General features: G+C 32.3%; 3 protein-coding genes and 1 long non-coding RNA gene across 4 annotated transcripts; 2 read left to right on the top strand and 2 right to left on the bottom strand.

Annotated features, from left to right (window-relative positions):
- Positions 1-4,633: 4,633 nt before the first annotated feature.
- On the bottom strand, positions 4,634-5,207 carry LOC133783555 (uncharacterized). The gene is made up of 2 exons (XR_009870910.1): positions 4,924-5,207; positions 4,634-4,837 (listed from the first exon to the last, which is right to left on the bottom strand). It is a non-coding gene; the product is annotated as an uncharacterized LOC133783555 (long non-coding RNA).
- An 854-nt stretch (positions 5,208-6,061) lies between these two features.
- On the top strand, positions 6,062-8,348 carry LOC133783553 (cytochrome c oxidase assembly protein COX15-like). Its single transcript, XM_062223210.1, has 3 exons — positions 6,062-6,209; positions 6,911-7,099; positions 7,973-8,348. Exons 1-3 carry the CDS (start codon positions 6,099-6,101, stop codon positions 8,324-8,326), a joined length of 654 nt encoding a protein of 217 aa, XP_062079194.1. The 5' UTR covers positions 6,062-6,098; the 3' UTR covers positions 8,327-8,348.
- An 84-nt stretch (positions 8,349-8,432) lies between these two features.
- LOC133786212 (cytochrome c oxidase assembly protein COX15-like) lies at positions 8,433-9,908 on the top strand. Its single transcript, XM_062225414.1, has 6 exons — positions 8,433-8,678; positions 8,770-9,015; positions 9,128-9,225; positions 9,321-9,393; positions 9,478-9,601; positions 9,778-9,908. Exons 1-6 carry the CDS (start codon positions 8,433-8,435, stop codon positions 9,906-9,908), a joined length of 918 nt encoding a protein of 305 aa, XP_062081398.1.
- Positions 9,909-12,582: 2,674 nt separating this feature from the next.
- Positions 12,583-14,046, bottom strand: LOC133783551 (wall-associated receptor kinase-like 1). The gene has a single exon (XM_062223208.1). It carries the CDS (start codon positions 13,874-13,876, stop codon positions 12,722-12,724), a length of 1,155 nt encoding a protein of 384 aa, XP_062079192.1. The 5' UTR covers positions 13,877-14,046; the 3' UTR covers positions 12,583-12,721.
- Between the last annotated feature and the right edge of the window lie 1,224 nt (positions 14,047-15,270).

The following is a 15,270-nucleotide window of genomic DNA, read 5'->3' as shown; positions in this document are numbered from 1 at the left end:
TGCACGTTTGCCTCGGGCTTAATGGTCCAGGCGATATATCGCCTATAGGGGGCGATATATCGCCTCCTTCAGCATAATTTGAATGCTTTTGAATTCGTTTTCCATTCAGCCATTCAACCTTTTGATAAGTCCAGCACCTTTTTGAACGAGTCTTCAGCCTCTACTGAACGATTATTCAAATTATTTTCACCTAAAAAGCCATTATTTTTATTCAAGTTAAATTAAGATCCTTTCATTCCTAAACTCTATAAATAGGACCTAGTACCCAGTCATTATTCACCTTTTACTCTAAGTTCAGAGGCTGCAAGTTGCTAGGTGAGTGTGAGAGTGTAAACACTTGGGTGGGGAAATCATAAGCTTGATCATCATAAGCTTATCAAACACTTGGGGAAGTAAGGCTTCATAGTATTTCGGTTCGAGGTTTAGATTGGTCTACAAGTCTTCAAGGTATTTCTACACCTTAGTTCATTGGTATTATTTTATTTTAAGTTCTCATAGTCTTCTACTCAGCCTCTAACCTTAATCTTTATTTTGGTTAGGAAATCTAAGTTCTTGAGCAAAAAGGTTTTGGTAAGTATTTTTCTCAATGGTTTAGTCCTTCCATTCCTTTCATTTCTCTTCTTCTCTATACTCACTCTTTTTCAAATGGTTCTTAGGAGTGTTCCAAAGTCCCACCTCTGTCCTCTTATCCCGGTAATTTTGGTAAGGAAAATAGGGTAGAATTTATATGTTATATGCTTTTTATATGTTATCTTATGTTTTATGTTATGAAATATGTTATGTTATATTATGTTATGTATGTTTGTAGGCTTGGGCATATGACCCATATGACTAACCCCCAAATGGATTATGGGCATATGACCTGCTTAGCTAGTAAGACCCCACTAATCTAATGGGCATATGACTTGTTTAGTCTATGGGACCCCAAGTAATAATGGCCATTATAGTATGTGTATGATATAAGTATTATGTTATGTTTTTTTATGTTTCTTATGAAATTTATGTATATGAACTATATGGTAGATTTTCCTTGCTGGGCATTAGGCTCATTCCTTTTTGTTTATATGTGCAGGAAAATAGCTATAGTGGCGGGTAAGATTCGTGGATGCTTGGGGAATGTGTATCGGTGATGAATGAATTCAAGGAGTCGAGAGTTCGATGTCGAGGATGTAGTCTTTTATTTATGGTTTATGTGTATTTTTCCGCATCTATTTACGTAATCTCTTTTCATTTCAAGTAAGATATGTTTTCTTTTTTAAACAATGGGATCTCATATCCTGCTTTGAGTTTATGTAATTTTAAACATTGGTTTTTACAAGTTTTTAATAAAGTATGATCTTTTTCTCTTGTAAGTTCTATTAAAGATTAGGGTATATGTATAGTTTTCGTTAATGGTCCAAAGTCTAGAGTAGTTGGGTCATTACAATGAACCTAGACGTAGCAAAAGAATTAGAACAGAAAAATCTTTTGGTCCAGATTTTCTAACCTATTTGCTAGAAGGTGAACCTCAAAGCTTTGATGAAGCTGTGAACTCCACTGAAGGCTCTTTATGGAAAGATGCTATTAATAGTGAGATTGAATCCATACTTCAAAATAACACCTGAGAGTTAGTAGATCTTCCTCCAGGATGTAAGCCTTTAGGGGCCAAATGGATTTTCAAAAGGAAAATGAAATCTGATGGTTCAATTGATAAGTATAAGGCACAGCTTGTAATTAAAGGTTATAAGCAGCGTGAAGACCTCGATTACTTTGACACTTATTCTCCTGTGATGAGAATAGATTCCATTAGGATGATACTTGCTATTGCTGCGTTACGCAATCTTGAAGTACATCAAATGGATGTGAAAACTGCTTTTCTAAATGGGGATTTAAATGAAGAAATTTATATGGAACAACCCGATGGGTTTTCCTCCCCAGGTCAAGAAAGAAAAGTATGTAAGTTGGTGAAATCTTTATATGGTTTAAAGCAAGCACCAAAACAATGGCATGAGAAATTTGACCAAACTATGTTGGCAAATGGCTTCAAAATCAATGAATGCGATAAATGTATTTATGTTAAAGAAACAGATAATGACTATGTCATTTTGTGTCTTTACGTAGATGACATGCTCATTGTTGGAAGCAGTGATAAAATGATCAAATCTATCAAGAGTATGTTGAACTCGAAATTTGACATGAAAGATATGGGTCTAGCAGATGTCATTTTGGGGATTCAAATCTCAAGGACATCTGATAAGATCATTCTAAGTCAGTCACATTATGTGGAAAAAATTCTTGAGAAATTCAACAAAGAAGATTCTAGTGTATCTAGAACCCCTATAGATTCGAGTCTACATTTGTTCAAGAACAAAGGGGAGAGTGTCTCTCAGGTAGAGTACTCTAGAATTATTGGAAGTTTAATGTACTTAATGAGTTGTACAAGACCTGATATAGCCTACGCAGTTAGCAAATTGAGTAGATACACGAGTAATCCAGGGTATGACCACTGGAAAGGAATAACAAGAGTACTTAGGTACTTACGATTTACTCGTAGCTATGGGCTGCACTATACTAAATATCCAGCAGTACTTGAAGGGTATTGTGATGCTAATTGGATATCTGATATGAAAGATTCAAAATCTACGATTGGATATGTGTTCACACTCGGTGGTGCAGCTGTATCATGGAAATCTTCTAAACAAACGGTAATAACTAGATCCACGATGGAATCTGAGTTTATTGCCTTAGACAAGTGTGGCGAAGAAGCTAAATGGCTTCGTCAATTTTTAGAAGATATTCCAAAATGGTCTAAACCAGTGCCAGCTATTGGCTTACATTGCGATAGTCAATCTGCAATTGGTAGGGTGCATAATAATATGTATAATGGTAAGTCTAGACATATACGTCGTAGACACAATACCATTAAACAACTACTCTCAACTGGAGTTATCTCTATTGACTATGTGAAGTCAAAGGATAATATTGCGGATCCGCTAACCAAAGGGTTAAATAGAGAGTTGGTTGAAAAATCATCGAGGGGAATGGGTCTAAAGCCCATGAATGAATAAAGTCAATACAGTAGACACCCCACCTAGTTGACTGGAGATCCCAAGATCTAGGTTCAAAGGGACAACTAAAACTGTAAAGACTATGTTGGATCACTATGGGGGTTATCCTCATTGTCCATTCCTATGATGAAACAGTGATAACCGTAAGGAAAAGGTTAAGCTATGCTTTTAATGATTTCTTATGCGTCGAAATGTCGAGCAGAGTAATACGGGTTACTCTTAATTAAGAAAATCACATATGTGAGAGAGAAGATGGGTCGCTTCTATAGGGATTGAATAAGGGCTCAATTCCTAGAATATCTCTTGCAGAACCAGGGAAATGTTCAGGGCCAAAACGAACATAATCTTGAGAACCAATATATGTCAGGAAAGATTCCTGTGTGTGGTATATCATCGTTTACACGAACGGCAGAACAGTTCAAAGACATCACATCTACTGATCAGCCAGTAAAGTAAATATACTTACACAAGGGAAGGTTCAAAGGGTAACACCTACCTATCCTATGCAAGTTTCTACCGTTGAACTCTATCACCTAGGTCTATTTCTTTTGTTGGTTTTTCTTGAGTCAGTTTTTTCATTCATGTGGGGGATTGTTGGATATTTTTTAATGAAAAAACAATTGGGGTTTGTCCCACATTTTTTGTGAGTGGTTATGCCTCTCAAGAATAGCCTATATATAGAGATCATAGGTCTTAGTTTAAATTACACCAAAAACTTATATTCATATATATATATATATATATTTGTATTCCATTGAAGATTAAGATATATATATATTTTCAATATTGTTTTTTCCTTTCTACTATTTATAGTTCTTAGATTTGTTCTAGTGTCATAGAGTTCGGGTATATTTGGTTCGGCGAATTAATTGAGTTACTTGTCGTTCACCGTTGTATCCTGGGAGATCGACGTCGAAACTTCGTAGAGGCGACGAATCTGTTTTAAGGAAACTGTGTGTTACACAGGCCTCGGCTTTTATTTTGTTCTTTATAATTATTGTCTAACTTAATTATAATTGCTATTTATATTATAATTATTTATATTATGTTATTTATAATTATAATATTGTTATTTATATTATAATTATTTATATTGTGTTATTTATAATTATAATATTGCCATTTATAAATTATTTATATTGTATTATTTATAATTATAATATTGTTATATATATTATAAATTATTTATATTGTATTATTTATAATTATAATTATAATATTGTTATATATATTATAAGTTATTTATATTGCATTATTTATAATTATAATATTTATGTATCTTTAATTTAATAAATATAAATATTATATTTATCATAATATTATGTTATTCAAGTTTTATATGTGTTATTTTTTATCTTACAACATCATGAATAGATTCAACTAAAAAGAAACAAAAAATCACCATAGTAACGTAAAATTATTGCATTCAAATCAGCAAGTAAACATTTTTTTAGGTAAAAATCACTCCTGTCATCATTTTGGTGTGGGCATAATACGATCGGATCAAAATAGCGAAGAGAATATTCATCAGAAAATTTACCATTAAATTTTAGTTGCTGCAAATTTATCTATAATATTCATTAATATGCATAACAACAGACAATCAAAATCTTATTAAAACAATAACATCTCTAAAACAAATGAGTACTCGACAACAAAAATCCAAAATTTAAAGTAATAATAAAACTATTCCTTTTACTTTGATAGAAAGCTACCCTGAAATTAAAGCACCAAAACCTGTATATGTAGTAGCGGAAACAGAGTATATCTTCTTCTTTGCCTCCTTCTCACTAAAACACAAAATCACTAAAACCCATTAAAAAAGATTGAAACTTTTCTCAAACCCCTTTAACAATCAAACGAGTTAGCTCAGTACCTCCCAAGAACAGTGGCAAGGGTTTTGACATAAGAATTGACCATTTCATCCCCAGGTAGTTTGGGGTGATTGGCTAACTCCATTACTATAAGCCAGTGATCGTATCACAGTCATCTAGAAGGATAGTCTCCTTAGGCGGGCGGTTGCTCCAGTTCGGAGCCGGGTCGTTCGGCGGCGAGTAACTTGACCCGGAAATCTGGAACCGGACATGAACATTTACTGAGCTAACACCGAAGCTAAGCGATGGAAAATCGAGAATGAGGTTTAAGAAAGAGAAGGGGAGAGAGTCCGGCTGATGATGGAGGATGAGCCAGGCCTGGCAGCGGAGGACGCCATTGTTGGCTCTCACCTAGTAGCTTCGACAGTGCGTGAGTGAGCTCTTTGATATTGTCGTTTTTTATAAACATATCGTTTATCAAATAATATATCGTTTTAAAAAAGGTATCGTTTTTTCGATCACTGTCGTTTATCAAGGAGGATGGCATTTTTAAAGAAAAATGTGCTGTCGTTTTTCATGAAACTTGTCGTGTTTATTGATCATGGAGGAATTGGAGTGAAATGACAAAGAACTACCCTTTTGCTTGTAGTATTCATCTCATTGATTAATGGTCTTAATGCTCCTTTGTTGCAACAATTAGATGGATTCAATATCGAGACATTTGATGATCAATATAACAACATCAAAGTAATAGTCTTAATTCTCCTTTATAGCATATGAAATTGCTCAGAAAGAAGTAAATTTCAATTAATACTATTATATTGATGGTTAAGTATAATAAGTAGCATTATGTCCTTTGGACTAATGATCACCAAAACGGTGCCGTATTATTTGGTTACCAATTTTTTGCATGATTTGGTCATTGATTGGTGTATCTGTGAGCTGTCGTTGGCGTACGACAACATGATGGTAAAAACGACAACTATTCCCACCATTTTAGTTTTTTTATTTTTATTTTTTGCCGAACAATTTTAGTTAATTAAAAAGCAAATAATTTTCCAAAATACAATTAATATTTTTAAAGACGTTCTTGTTTTCTTTTTCTTCAACTAATTAACCCAATAAATATATATTTAAATCATTGTAATTTAAACTCCGTTCTTCTTCTTCTTCTTCTTACCTCTTTTGATCTTCCGAGATCACCTCAAGCTCAACGCTCCTCCGTCGTCGTTCATCAATGCGCCGCCCCGACCAGCTGCTACGCTACATCCACGGTCCTCGTCGACCTCCTTACACCTCACTCGCCAACTCTCTGCTCATCATCTCAACTCAACTCAGCTACCACACAGTAAAAATCTCTCCTTTTTATTTCTCTCTCGGAGCAGGCTCAACCTGTCTCCATTTTATAGCTTTGTGTATTCTATATTGTGTTAGTTGTTATATGTATATGTATCTTTATAGATAGATAGATAAATAGATAGATAGTATTCGATAAAATGTATGTGCTGTAGTTGGTATGTGTAGTGTTTGATAAAATGTCTGTGTTAAGAATTGGTTACAGTGACGACAAACTGCTTCATGTTTCGTTGTTCAAAGTTCTTAGAAACTAAAGATTGAGTTAAGGGGTCATGTGTCATTAGTAGTATGTGCAAGGTTTTGTTGTTCTTAATTAACCATAGTATGGCTAAAGCTAATGTCTCAACACCCATCATTAGATTGAATAACTTTCATCTTTCTCTTGTATATGTTTCAACTTTTAACAACTATTTCTACATTTGTTTTTTCAGGAAGCTTTATATCGAACTTCTTTAGTTACTTGGCATGAGATTAGGTTGGAAATCTTTTAGAATTTGCCATTTCTATACCAACCACACCACAGTTGTAGTTGCTTGCAAGTAGAATCTCAGTTGTGATTTGAAAATGGTTTATGATATAATTAGTTTACAAGTTTCCAAAGAAATACATTTTATTGTTAAAAAAAGTTAGTAGATGCTAAACCCCTATATGGGCTAGTAAAACCCTCACACATTGGCATTGGTATTGAGACAGAAAGAAAGAGAGATGTTCCGGAGCCGATTATCACCATTTTTGTTGGTGAAGAGTAACCGTAAGGCTCTCTACAACCACCTCACCCAAGCAACATCATCTTCGTCTAGAGTTGCAAGGGAGGAGACATCTAGATTTTTCTCCACTGGAATCGTACGGAGAATTCTGCATGACTTCCGATCTTCCCCTAAGGTTCTTCTATCTTTATCTTTAGAACTAAGAGATTGTACTTTGCTAAATTTTGTTGTATGGAAACTTGAACCAACTTCAAACACTTTGAGCTGAATTGATTAGCTTCAACTTCATTAAATGCCATTTCGAGACACCCAAAATGACTACTTTCTCATTTTTATATAGTAGTCATAGATTTGATTGTGGAGTTCTGTAAACTGTCATTGCAGTTGTAGATATTTTAAAAATCATAGCTTGGGATATCAGAAAACAATTTTTTTTTAAACTTTTGTGCTATGATATAAGTATATATATATATATATTGGTTCTTAGGACTTATATGGCTGGTTCCTTGTCTGCTGTCTTTCTTTTTATTTCGTTTTCTAGATTTTTTGTTCTTTGCTTCATATCAGTGTGTGCTCTTACATTTAAGTTTATATGTAGATATTTTTATATTTTAGTTGAGCATCATTACTTCTTACTGCATCAGCTAGCAGTAACCCAAGATTAAAGTTTAAAAATTTCAACTTGCAAAAATTCATTGGTTTCATAAATGCCATTTCGACCTCATTCCTGCTTTAAAATTTATTTCTTTTAAGTATCATATATATATGTTTTTAGGTATCTAAGTACTTGCTACATATTCAGCTATTATATTCTAAATTGCGAATTTGATAGCGGGAAGTAACCACAAAAGCAGAAAAGTCGATAGTTGCATATTTTTGCTTTTGATATTATGTGTTTCTTATGGCGACCCTGTATTCCATGACAATTAAATGTAATGGAAGTCCTTGTTCTAACTCAGTTTCACTTGGGAATTAGAACACAATTCATGTATCATGTTCATGTAATTTAAATGTAATACTTGTGTAACAAGTTTATAATGCAATTCAGGGTCAGTGTGTGCCATCTTTGAGAAATGTTTCCACCGTGCAATCTCTTAATGCAAAAAGTAATGAAGGACTGAAGCTACTTGTAAATGGAGGACCTCATGCTCAGAAAATGGTTGGGATATGGCTCTTTGGCTCTGCTGCTTGGGTGTTTAGTATGGTCGTACTTGGAGGTGTTACACGACTAACAAGATCTGGTCTTTCAATGACTGATTGGAAGTTCAGTGGTGGGCTCCCTCCTCTATCTGATGAGGAATGGTTACAGGAATTCGAAAAGTACAAGCAGTCCCCTGAATATAAGCGGTCAGTGAAAGAAAAGAACAGTACATGTATTTGTAGCATTGCTAATGGTTTGTGATGCTTAGCTTTCTAGTTTTTAACGGTTTTGAGGTGAACTCTTTTGGAGTTCGGACAAGGATTATTTTATGGCATTTGCTATAATATTATTAATATTTTTTGAATTTATGGACGATGGTTTTTGCAGGGTTAATAGAGGAATGAGCATTGATGATTTCAAATTTATATACTGGATGGAATATGCTCATCGTATGTGGGGAAGAGCTCTTGGTATCATGTTTGCTTTGCCATTTTCATATTTTCTTCGTAAGGGATATATTACCATACGACTTGGACTGAAACTCTCTACTCTTTTCGCCCTTGGTGCTGGGCAGGGTCTGATTGGATGGTGGATGGTTAAAAGTGGTTTAGAGGTAGGCACCTTATATTAAGTGTATTTGCAAATTTGAATCGAAAAATGTTGTGGTTTGCGCCTTTTTAAATGATCTCTCTTTTTTCAAATAGGAACCACCATCTGAATATGCACAGCCTAGAGTAAGCCCGTATCGGCTTGCAGCTCATCTCACTTCGGCATTTGTTATATACAGTGGCCTTCTTTGGACAGGTCTCTCGGTGGTAATGCCCGAACCACCTGCAGAATCAATGTCCTGGGTTAAGGGGCCTGCAAAAGTAAAGAGACTTGCTCTTCCTGTCAGCTTACTCGTCGGCATTACTGCTGTCTCAGGAGCATTTGTTGCAGGAAATGATGCTGTATGTAACTTCAACTGTTATTGTATTGCTCAGTTTTTAACAAATTAATTAGTAGGTGGTATGGTTTTTTTTGCTAGTAGCATATCGTGGTAATGATTTTGTGAATTTCCAGGGACATGCCTACAATACTTTTCCAAAGATGGGTGACACATGGATACCAGGGACATGCCACTTATTCGCAACTTCTTTGAGAATACTTCATTGGTGCAGGTAATTTTCCTGTGGTGTTTCTTTACTGTGTATTATTGAGAGAATTCCTTAGCATGATTTAGGTTCAGTCTGTCATTGAATTTTGATTCATAAAGGTATTCACGAGATCTCAAATTCAGAAAAATATATTTTAATCCATTGAATTACGAGCTCAATGGCTCAAACTCCGTATGAACATTAGTTTCCTGAAATCCGTGTGAACCTATACTCATCAATGTGATCATAGAATATTCCTTTTAACCTCATTTACAGCTTGACCATCGTATCCTGGCAACAGCCACTTTAGTTTCAATCGGCTCATTATGGTGGTTAACGAGGAAGGTGGATCTTCATCCTGCAGTTCGATATTTGATTGGAAGCACTGTTGGCATGGCTGGTCTTTAGGTACATATGTTTCGATAACTCAATTTCTATTAATGTTCTTCTGACTTTAAAGATAACTCAATTTCTATTAATGTTCTTCTGACTTTAAAGATCGAAACTTGGTTCTTCCCCTTGAACACGTAGCTAGGACTGAACGATATTTGATGATCGTACTTGTAATCATTGCAGGTTACCTTGGGGATATCTACCCTTTTGTCATACGTGCCAGTTTCCCTGGGCAGTGCTCATCAAGCTGGGGCTTTGACACTAATGATCCTTCTCATTCACACTCTGAGGAAGCCATCACCCGCTCTTCTTAAATCTCTGCCAAAAGTTGCCAAGACAATCTAGCTTACCGCACAAATTTGTGCAGATGCCTGCCCTTTTGGTTGGTGTCATAAGAAAAATTTGTTTCATATATACCCTTTGTTTTTCTTCTTCTTCTTGTTTAGCTAATGTGATTTATTCAATTCCTCATTGTGGAACTTGAAACGTTATAAATTGATGAAATAATACAAGGACAATTTTCCTTCCTGGATGGTGCTTCATGTTACAAGGGCCTTTGTGGTTAAAGAAACTTACCACATTTTCGTTCATGGAGATCAGCTAGAAAAAGTTTGATGGAAGAAGACGTATCAGAGAACATTGATTGATCAGATAAGATATTTGTATATTGAAATGAGGTTGTGAGAGAGTGGTGATAAAGAATAGCACAAGACTAGATAAAGTATTACAATATATTTTAATACTATCTTTTTCTTCAGTAGTCAATAATGCATGTTATATTGTTTAAATTTGTGTTGTAATAAATTATCTAATTGTTAATAAAATGTGCACCAAAATGAGAAGTGCATGCAGAAGCAGAACATATAGTTTGTATCATTGGCAGAGACAGCTTGAGGATTTTCTTCAATTTAATTAGATTGAAGAAAAGTTGAGATGAAAATTGTTGACGACCCACTACACAAATATTTGATTAAGAAATTTACTGCTAAAATACTAAAACTTTCATTTTTACTGACATTTAAATACCAAACTATTGTGTGCCGATTCATCATCTGAAAGGACCATGTATGTGATCATGTTTAGTTTCTATAATCATAACTGATCAACCAAATTATATAAAAAAAAAAAACAGGAAATATACGTATTTAATACGGTTCCTATATTTGTAAAAAAAATAGTAACAAATGGTACATTCTTTACTATTTTGGTCAATAAATTTTCTATAATATACAAATTAATCTTTTTTTATATACTAATTTAGTAACACATTGAAATATAATAATTTTAGTACCATCTAATAAGAGATATTCCTATCAAATACCCTATATTTCTAAAATCAATAACAAGTTTATAATGCAATTCAAGGATGTGCCATGCATCTTTGAGAAATGTTTCCATCGTGCAGTCTCTTAATGCTTAGAAGATGGTTGGGATATGGTTCTTTGGCTTTGCTGCTTGGGTGTCTAGTATGTTCGTTCTTGCACGTGTTAGAGCACTCACAATGGATGTTCTCCTCTATATTACAAAATACATCACTAAAACATACTTTATTATAATTTATCTCAAATTTTTACATTATATCATACATCAGCTTCTCTATTTTTTCTCTACATCATTTAAATATTATATATTTTTTTAAATATTTTATTCATTTTAAGAAATAAAATAATTAAATATATAATAGTATCACACTGATATATATATATACAAAAATTTATAAAAAATAATAAAATATTTATAACTTGATGAATAGTGTTTCACTACATATAGAGAAATACTATTCATTTAGATAAAAAAAAAAATATAAGTTTACACCATTCATTGGAAGACTATTTAACAATTTTTTCTCTATATTAAAAAGAATAAAACATTTTACCTTCTCCATTAGGAGTGCTCTTACACGACTACAATATTTGGTCTTCGATGATTGAAACATTCCAAAAGTAGTCCACAATTTTAGGTTGTGTATTATTCTAGCTTTTCATAATTATGTTGACTATCCTTAGAATCTTTATCAATTATTTGTATCATCTCAAGTTCCATTGCTACTTTTTTCATGGCAGGTCGATTCCTTTAACTCAAATGTAAACATCTCTGTGCAAGGTCAACAACAATTAAGATCTCTTCTTTTGGTTCATTTTTGATAACTTGATCATCAAGAATGTCAAAGAGACTAATTTTTTCCTCCATTGTCATTGTGAAATATGTCGCCAAACATCTTCCTTCCTTTAACCCTTGTTGTAGATGTTGCTTTTTATCCAATCAAGGGCTCAACAAGAACCACTCCATATTAATTTTTTCTTTTAATAAATAAATTATATATTTAGACGAAAAAATATATTTAAATTTATACAATTATTATGTGAATTTTTTATAAAAAGAAATTGGATATATATTCATTTCATTCTTGTTTTTTTAAAATTTTTTTTTATAATGTCATTTACATAAGTTAATATATAAATTTGAGCTTTATATTTTTAGTATAATAGAGCCATACCTTGTATGGCCTTAACAACTAATATATATATATATATATTTAAATATATGGGTGATAGATGTAGTCACACATTCACCATTTGTCTCACATATTATAATAATAAAGTAATATGATGTGCATATGTGTAATATGTTAAACTAATGGTTTTTTTTTCTTCTGACAATTGGATTATGGGTCAACTCAAATGTACTTGTTTGATGAATTTTACTTGCTAGTTTAAGAATAAAGAGATGCTGTGTTTCGTACCAGAAGAGATCGAGTATCGATAAAGAGATTGAAAGGTGGTATATTTGTGTGAATATGCATGTTCACCATCATTCTCACCTACTTGTAAGAATAATATTTATGGAGATAATATTTATTAGATAGTGGGCAATAAAAATTCGTATAAAAAGAACTAATTAGAAAAATAAAAAGGCCAAAACCATACAAAAACACAAATACTACTATATTATATTACATAGTAAAGGTACCAAGCGTTGAATGCTAATATAATCAGATGAAACCAAAGTTAACAATATTAACCAATAAAGTAAACCACAATATATAATTGATCTCTCAAATTTAAGATAGAAAAAAATAAGTGAAGAGTACTATGTACAAAAAGGATATTACTATATTTGTTCACCCTTACAACAATGATAATTCTTGATGCAACGAGAAGCTAGTAGCAGCACTATCAAAAGTTAACTCTATTGACGATGTGGAATTAGTCCAAGAGTCTGCAATTTCAGGTTGTGCATATGCTAACTCTACATAATCATGTTGACTACCCTTTGAATCTTTATTATCAATGACTTGTATCCTCTCTAGCTCCTTTGCTACTTCTTTCATGGTAGGTCGATTCCTTCCGCTCAAATGTAAGCATCTCTGTGCAAGATCAGCAACAACTATGATCTCTTTTTTTGGCGCATCTTTGAGAACTTGACCATCAAGAATGTCAAAAAGACTGTTTTCCTTCATTGTCATTTTGAAATATGTCGCCAAACTTTTTCCTTCTTCAGACCTTGTTGCAGATATTACTTTTTGTCCAGTCAAGAGCTCGACAAGAATCACTCCAAAACTATAAACATCACTCTTATCTGTAAATTGGCTTAATTGAAAATATTCTGGATCTAGATAACCAAATGTGCCATAAACTAAAGTGGTCAAGTGAGTTTGCTCTAAGGAAATAGTTCTTGATGTACCAAAATCTGCAACTTTTGCTCTCAATTTTTCATCTAGGAGTATGTTTGTAGACTTAACATCTCGATGATAAATTGAAAAAGAAGCCCCTGAATGTAAGTATGAAAGAGCTCCTGCAACTTCAGTTGCAATTCGCAATCGCATGCTCCATGTAAAAGGAAACTCCATATTTCTCTGATGAATAAACTCAGAAAGTGTCCCGTTTGGTATGAATTCATAAACTAGAAGTGGAAGATCTGTCTCCAAACAACATCCCAATAACTTAACAACATTTCTATGATTGATTTGCGTAAGAATGACAACCTCATTAATGAATTGAGAAAGTTTGGCTTCATCAATTATTTTAGACTTCTTTATAGCAACAATCTTTCCATCTTCCAACATACCTTTGTACACAGTTCCTTGACCTCCTTGGCCAAGAATTCTATCCATACTAAAATAATTAGTTGCCTTCTCTAACTCTTTTAAATCAAACAACTTGGTTTGTTCAACATTGTTTTCACTTGTTTGCATTTGTTGTTCCAACAAAAGACCTTTGAAAAATGCTTTCTTCTGTTGAACTGCTTTTCTTTTCTTTATGAATTTGTGTAATCTCCACATGCCAAAAACTAGAATTAATGCTCCAGGAGGAAACCCAGCTCCTACACCTGTTTAACATGTATAGAAATATGACAATTTTTTCAGGACACTTGCTGGTGGCATAATAATACCCAATGTGATACTTTCTACACGCATTACTTTGTATTTTTGTTTATTTAATCTTCATTCATATCAACAAGTTTACTCTATGAGATGACCCACATACACCCATTGCTTTGTTTATTTAATCTTCATTCATATCAAAATTTTGTTCTAATATATATTATTATATCCAATATTATTATTATTTGTTTTTACTTTTGTTGGAATGACTTCCTAGATGTACCACTATTGGTAATGATTTTTTGCTATTTTTATAGAATTAGTTAATTAACCGTGCATGCATTATAAATATTATTTTATGAATGAATTGATAACCAGGCATACATACATAAATATGCATTGTATATAATAAAGACATACCTATAAAGATAAATTTGCGCTTATAACTACAACGAAATCCCCCGATTGTGTTGACGCAAGTACTGCCTCCCTGACATGGATTCGGGATTTTCTCATCATTGCATTCATTAATATCTGACAATTAATTTGTATTATTTTTCTTGTTAATATATATTTGAAATAAATATTACTATTTTTTATGTATTTATTATGATATATATATATATATATATCTTTGTATTATACAAGGCACTATATGCCCATCATAAAAAAAAAAAATTGTCTAACCTCTTATTATTTCCATGAGTTTATATATGTAAATATATATATATATTTTTATATATATATATATATTTCTCTTTTAGCTATTGAAACATTGTTACATTACTTAGTACATATTTGTACGTTTTTGTGTAATAAGTACGTGCATATACTTTCATAAAATTCAATATCTAAAATCATTAATTAAATATTATATTTTCAAAATAATAATAAATTAAATATTCTATAGACATACAATATCCTTTATCCAACTAAAGCAATTTATTTATTTATTTAGTCCTTTAGTTATGTATAAATAAAAAATGATCATGTATTTCAATTTCTAATAATTTATTATTTTATTATATTTGTTAATAATATTTATAAATAGAAATTGAAACACAATGTTCATACTATAACAAAAATTATAAAATTTAATATTAAAATTCATTATAAAAAAATTATAGTTTTACATATTTTTATTATATTTAGCAAATAATGTATGTAATTACATCAAATCTAATTAATGACATTTATCATGTTAAAAAATATATGCTCTTTAATTAAGTTTATATAACTTATATATATACACAATTATTTCACATTTGATTATCATTTTACATGTTTTGAGATTGTTAGTCATAGCTTATTTTTGTTATACATAACTAACAAAAACATCCAAGAATATATAT

Source organism: Humulus lupulus, chromosome 6 (assembly GCF_963169125.1).
Source record: "Humulus lupulus chromosome 6, drHumLupu1.1, whole genome shotgun sequence".
In the NCBI taxonomy this organism is placed as follows: Eukaryota; Viridiplantae; Streptophyta; class Magnoliopsida; order Rosales; family Cannabaceae; genus Humulus; species Humulus lupulus.
This window is presented reverse-complemented; position numbering and strand designations above follow the sequence as displayed.

Coding starts and splice junctions, on each gene's coding strand:
- LOC133783551 (XM_062223208.1), bottom strand. CDS start 13,876: ATGTGGAGATTACACAAATTCATAAAGAAAAGAAAAGCAGTTCAACAG.
- LOC133783553 (XM_062223210.1), top strand. CDS start 6,099: ATGCGCCGCCCCGACCAGCTGCTACGCTACATCCACGGTCCTCGTCGA. Junction 6,210..6,910: donor CTCAACTCAGCTACCACACA/GTAAAAATCTCT, acceptor GTATTGAGACAG/AAAGAAAGAGAGATGTTCCG. Junction 7,100..7,972: donor ACTTCCGATCTTCCCCTAAG/GTTCTTCTATCT, acceptor AATGCAATTCAG/GGTCAGTGTGTGCCATCTTT.
- LOC133786212 (XM_062225414.1), top strand. CDS start 8,433: ATGGACGATGGTTTTTGCAGGGTTAATAGAGGAATGAGCATTGATGAT. Junction 8,679..8,769: donor TGGTTAAAAGTGGTTTAGAG/GTAGGCACCTTA, acceptor TTTTTCAAATAG/GAACCACCATCTGAATATGC. Junction 9,602..9,777: donor AAGCACTGTTGGCATGGCTG/GTCTTTAGGTAC, acceptor TAATCATTGCAG/GTTACCTTGGGGATATCTAC.